Raw genomic sequence first — 6,532 nt, forward strand, 5'->3', positions numbered from 1 at the left:
GGGGGGGGGGGTTACGTTTACCTCTCAGTTTATTCTGTATTCACTTTGACTTCATCCTACTACTTTATTATGCATTAAAAGTTAAAGAGAGCAATTCAAATTGTTGCTCAAGGTTTGGAAATTATTGTTATATCCTTATCTCAATTTTGTGTGTCTGTCTGTGTTTCTACGACAAGCAGAAGGCTGTAAGAAAATAAGAAAATAAGAAAATAAGATCCTAACATTGCCTCGATACTTTAACACAGGGGTCTCCAACCATCAGGCCAAGGACCGGGACCTGTCCACGGGTCATTTGGGCCGCACAGAAATAATAATAAAATTTTCATTAACAGGTAATTTAGGGTTCATATTTGGAAATGATTTACTTGGGTTTACAAAATGACACCAGATATTGTCAGAAAAACCATTAGGGAAATAAAAACAATGTTTTTATTGTTTACTGGAAAATAGCTTCTGCAGTTCAAAGAATCCATGAACTGCTGTTCTGTGTGACGTGCATATTTTGAATCCATCCTGTGATTTGGGGCAGTTTAGCTGAATTCCCTGCATCACCGCGGTCGTGACTGCCTGTGTTTCACTCAGGCTGCTGTGCCTGCGTGACTCATCTGTCTCTTTACCCGACACCGGAGGCCAGGCGGCAGAACAGGAAGGAGCTGTAGCCCTGGACGAAGGACGAGAAGAAGGCGAACACGCTGTTTATGGAGAGCGAAATGAGGAGAGTCTGTCGTCGGCCGATTCGATCGGCCAGGCCGCCCCAGACGAAGGCTCCAACCATCATCCCCAGGTACACGATCAAACCTGGAGGACAGAGAGGCATTATTCATCACTGATATGACTTCCAGGCTCTTACATTTCTAATGGCCAGTAAATTAGACCATTTCACAGCTTGACTGAACAAGAAAAAAGATTAGCATAAAAGGTGATACATGATGGGAGGAGAGGAACATAATCATCCGATCTGAATCCTCCACAGCAGAGAGGGAGGCGAGAGTTTCCCATTAATATGAGACGATTTTAAAAGATGAACACGACGGAGAACTTAAAGGCTTGAAGGAATGCATATCGCCCTCCGTTTTTATGTCAATGTTTAAGACAAAGATCATCTTATATCAAACCTTAAAAATAACATTATCTCCTGACAGCTACTACCACACCAGATCTGAGCCCAAAACTGGTTAAAACAGCCAAGTTTGTGTTTGCTAATATTGATCAGCTGTGGCTGCCATCTTGAATTGGACTGACTCCTAAATTAATCATTTGTCGATGGTTTTCCAAGGACTACTTGCTGAGAGTTTCAATGAAATCTATCCGGAGGTTCCTAAGATATTTTGCGAACAAACAGAGTTGACTCTCAGCCACTACCACACCAGATTGTAGCTCAATATCTGTAAAACTGACAGAAATATAGCCATTTTTATGTTTTCTAAGGCCAGCTGGCTGTGGTGGCCATTTTGAAATGGCTTGGCTCCAGAACATATTCAGTAACAATAAAAGTAAAAAGAAAGACAAATTTTAGTGAACCTTAAAGAGGAGAAGCTTGGTTTCAGCTGCAGACCAGAGGCCCTGTGGTTTAAATGAGGTCCTTGTTTGACGTTTATGAACAATTTAACAGATAACATTTACTGTTTGGAGCAGGGACTGCATTTACACTTTTAATTTGGCTGCTCCCAAACTCAATCCAATAAAATCCCAGCGGCCCCGTCGCTGTAACGTGTTTCCTGGGTGATCCGATCACAAGCGAGCAGCTATAAATACGTGTGTGAACTCACTCAGACACAATTAAGAGCTGCAATTCTGGCACAGAGAGGCAATTTAATGGGACTATTGTCTTTTTCCCACCATGCAGCAGAATCGATTTATTGACTGAAGCAGGTCTGACTCTGCGATGATATGTGGAGAAGCCTGTAAACACTGAGCTTCTCCCAGCCGACCAAATACCTCCCAGAACAAACCCACTGACAGCTCAGCTGCTGTCAAAATGGGAATATGTCAGAGGATAAAACCAGAAAACTCTACAGCTCATTTTGGGATTTTAAAAGGACATTCTTTGATATGAAAGGCCACCTAAGCCATATGAAGTCATATATTTTACTTAATTACATGGTAATACTAATTGCTAGTTAAGCAGTAACTACCAAACTCCTGATTACATTTAGGATAAAGTAAACATTAATTAGCAATTAGTCCCTGATTTGCTTCTCACTGATTTCATACGGAACTGACAATAACTAATCAGTAACAGAATGTGATCAATAGATTGTGTTAGAGCAACAGCTAACGAGCAATTAGTCCCTAATTGGTTCCACATTAGTTCTTAATTAAACGAGCAAATGTCATGGTCCTTAAGGTAAACAGTTTCTGAGAAAGGGAGAAAATATGAGCAGAAAAATGAATTTAACAGACTTTAATGAGCGGGGCGATAAGATGATCACACGCAGGTATGTTTAGTCAAGAGGGATGCTGTTTTGCTTTTAGATGAAAAGTGCTTTATGGATGAAAAATGTGCAGATCTGACCTTTCAGTGTCTCTGTAAATGCCTGAACTTAAATCATGTTTTTTTTGTTCATGATTAGTTTGCTGCATAAATTTAAATCCACAGAGAATTAATTTAGTTTCATGTCCTCTGATGTAATGGGAGCAGAAGTGTTGGCGAGGCAGCAAATGCATCACACAAAAGAAGGCCAGGACGGCTTGGTCAGTAAAAATACCCACAGTGAGCTCCCTGCTGTCCTCGACCCGTCAGCCTTTCACCAGTCGATCTCACCGGATCATTATCTGTCCTGCTGACAGCCGACAGCTTCTCTGTCAGCCAGGCTGCACTTTGGCTCAGGGATAAATCCTGCTCCAATTTATCTTTCATTAGGAATCTCAGCTCGGTTCGAAGCTTGGCTGATTTCCAAATGATGCTGATAATGCTGTTAAATAACTTGATCCACTATTAAAAGGAAATAAACAGTTCTTCCACCTCTGTTGATCTCTGTATTCACACAGTTTTTACAAAAAGTCTAAAATGTTTCAGCAACAAACTGCCTGCAACATTCAGCATGAAAACTAGACATAAGACTAATAATATATATTTAACCATGAGATAGTGGAGAATAAATAAAGCAAACCAAAGCAGAAAAACTACATTTAGGCCTCATTAACTTAGATGTTCATTTGCTATTTTTTAAATATAAAATCATCAGATGTTTGTCTGTGTTTTAGGTTTTCAGGTTGTATTTTTATGTTTTCTCACACAAAAACCTTAGTTTCTCATTTTGTTTAAATAAAAATGTTTCCTGTTGGACTTTAACTTCATGTTCTTAATCTGACATCCAGTGGATTTTAATACCTTAAAGCAAGTGGCTGTAAAAAAAAAACAATTCTCTGTCTGAGAAATTCTGTGGAAAACTTTTGAGGGTTGTCAGGTGGTTGGATAGAAAACAGAAAAAGGTATTTCACAAATAAAACACAACTTATCCAATACATTTTGTGTTTCAGTCACAGATTTTTCTTTGACATGAACAAACAACAACAACCTGATTGTGTGAGTCATAACTCAATCATCAACATTAATAAAGATGGTGAAGCGTCTCCGCCTCCTCCTGCTGTTCAAAATTAAAACCAAACTGCTTGTTTGGTTTTTTTTTTGTCCTGCCTTCACACCCTCCCAACTCGTTAACAGGCTGTCAATCACAGAGTAACGTGATAATTTTCTTTAAGCTTCAAATAACTAATTAAAAGTAAGAATTTGGCAAAAATGCATATTTGAAAATACAGCAGCAAGATAAGAGCTACACGAAGCAACAAAAACACCACCTGGAAAAGATTATCTGAAGTGTATTTTTCTTTTTTAGGCAGGAAAATGTCCCATTTATTTACATGGAGGGGCGTGGCCTAAAAAATGTACTGGAGCCAACCACTAGGAGGCGCTCAGCCTGTGTGGCTTCATCTTCAGGTGTTGTTTCTAGTTATAAAACTAAATCTCACTAAACTCAACCAGGTTAATTATTTCTGAAATGTGGAGCAAAAAGAGAAACGTGTTTTAATTTCTCTGTTATCAGAGGCAGAAAGGTGGACAGATGATGTGGAGGCAAAGATTTACAGAGTGCTTGCTGAGCACCTCAACAGGAAGTGGGGGGAGGAGGGGGTGGAAGATAGAGAGGAAAGATGGCGGGGGTGGGAGTGGTCAGTCAGCGCTGTGCCACAGCAGGACTGTGCGTCTGTGTGGACGTGGCAGTGGGAGACGGGGGTGTGACGTGGGGGGGACACTATTAATAGCTGGTTTCCCCCATTCTGCCGGAGCACACAGGGCTTCTTGGATGAGCTGAGGAATCAAACTCTACTGGAGAAGGCTACAGAAATCAGGCTGGTGTCTTCCTCTTCACTGCAAACAACGGCTCTGAAACAGGAAGAGCTCACTCTGCGACACAAAAAGCTCAAATGTTTCACACAAAACAAACTTCTGATCATGTCTGCATAAAAATGGAAATCAGATAATAAGAATTAACTAAATGTTTGCCTAAAACTATTTGGATTATCGTGGTGTTGCAGGTTTTGCATGTTTATATCAGTAGGTGTTATATTTTTAAAAAAACTAATCAGTATGTAATTTCCCAGGGTTAATTTGTTCTAAATTGCAATAGTTTCCTTCTTAGACTTAAAAAAGGAGCAAATTTGCATGTGACGAGGATTAGTTGATGCAGCTCATCGTTACTGTTTGACTTCAACAGGTAAACAAACACATGTGGTGGTTAGCAGCTGGACACAAACTTTACTCATAAATGTTTAATTAAAGGACACATTTTCCATTGATTTGGATAAAAAAAATCTGTAAATATTGTTTCTTACTTTAAGATTTTTTGGGGACAAGTCTTCATGACATTGCAATGAGCTGCTTTAAAGAATCCAAAAAGAACAAATAACTGTAATGAAAATAGTAATGCATAATAAATAAATAATGCATTCCTACGTCCGTCCAAATGTTTGTTGAATGTGCAGTTCTATTCTGACCCTCGTTTTCACTTCATCAGAAATTTGTTGCTAATTATAGCTAGCAACGAACAGCATCAGATCTAATTTTCCTCTGCCAGCGTGTCCCACAGGAACCAGTAAATCAGACAGGCCCAGTTAGTTCTGCCATCTTTGCTTCATCCCATCTGCTTCTCTTCAGTGACTAAAGCCAAGAAAAAGGCCACAAACACATTAGAATACAAAAAGGTTCATGACTGCCTCAGGAAAACAGTGCCGCAGTGTCCTCAAATAAAAATGTACGGCAAGCTGTTTGTATATTTATTCCTGATACTTAATATCAAGCATCATTTCTCACCCACCAGTTTGTCATTACTTTGCACTAGTTGCACATTTGGTAGAACTAGTTCAACAAACACTCTTACTAGTAACTTGTTTTTGCCAACTAGTGGCACTTTTGACCAACTAGTTGTAACAGAAGTCATACTAGTCAGCAGTTTCACCACAATAATCACCCAAAAGGCCTAACTAGTTGACTTTTTCATGCACTATTAAACTACAGGACCAAACTAGGTGACAACTGTGTAGTACAAGTTAACTAGTCAGCATTATAACCCTTTACATGTTAACTAGTGAACACAAACTGTGCCTAGTAGTTGACTAGTGACTGTCAAATGTGTGCACTACTTGACTACTGCAAGCTAAAACTAACTAGTGAAAATGCTCGCTAGTCAACGAGTTGACATTTATTAGCTGCACTAGTAAAATTGTAAAGAGAACATGTTAGAGTTTACTAACTAGTTGAATTTTGTCACACTAGTCAGCTAGTCACATCTGACAGTCACTGGTCAACTAGGAGGCATAATTTGTGTTGAATAGTTAACATGCAATGATGTTTATTAGTTAACTTGTACAGCACAGTCATCAACTAGTTTGGTTCAGTGGACCACTAGGTGTTAAAAAAACAACTAGTTGGGACTTAAAGGCTACTGGTGAGGCAAAATTACTGACAATTATAACTTCTGCTCCAACTAGTCAGGCAAAAGTGCCACTAGTTGGCCAAAAAGTGTTACTAGTAAGAGTATTTGTTGAACTAGTGCATCAAAAGCAACTAGTGCAGTGGAGCTGTGAACTAGTAGGCAAAAATTATGCTTGATATCAAAGATATTAAATAAATACACAAAGGGCTTGCCATACAGCAACACTCAGACAATGCACATTACAGCAAAGGTAAAAATGAAAACCGGAGGGTGGGAATACATCATGAAATGACTGAGATGTGAAAACATTTGAGTGTATTTCTTTCTGTAAATCTCTCTGCAGTGTGGAGAACTGACAAACCAAACTGCAGCCTCTGCAGCCACTGCAGCTTCAAAAGAAAGACAAATCAATGGCAGCTGCTGTGTGGCTCCTCTGGCTGCACCACCATTTCATTTCAAAGTGTCACTCTGGATTTCCTGCTTTGAATTTTCTCATTTAATCCCATTTTTCTGCTTGTTGGAGGGAAAACAAGGAGCCTGGGTGATGATAAAGACTCTCTCTCTGGGATCATTTAAAAGCTCACTGCTGTTTTTGGGGG

The 6,532-nt window shown here is 39.5% G+C and overlaps 1 protein-coding gene across 2 annotated transcripts in view; it reads right to left on the reverse strand.

The window, feature by feature from the left end:
* sv2a (synaptic vesicle glycoprotein 2A) overlaps positions 1-6,532 on the reverse strand; it is a 29,666-nt gene that overhangs the window by 10,178 nt on the left and 12,956 nt on the right. For both annotated transcript variants that reach the window (XM_037980419.1, XM_017433318.3), the window contains one exon: positions 618-798. In XM_037980419.1, coding sequence (XP_037836347.1) covers positions 618-798 — 181 coding nt within the window. The remainder of the gene's footprint in view (positions 1-617; positions 799-6,532) is intronic.

The sequence above is a fragment of the Kryptolebias marmoratus genome, linkage group LG16, assembly GCF_001649575.2.
Source record: "Kryptolebias marmoratus isolate JLee-2015 linkage group LG16, ASM164957v2, whole genome shotgun sequence".
NCBI lineage: Eukaryota > Metazoa > Chordata > Actinopteri > Cyprinodontiformes > Rivulidae > Kryptolebias > Kryptolebias marmoratus.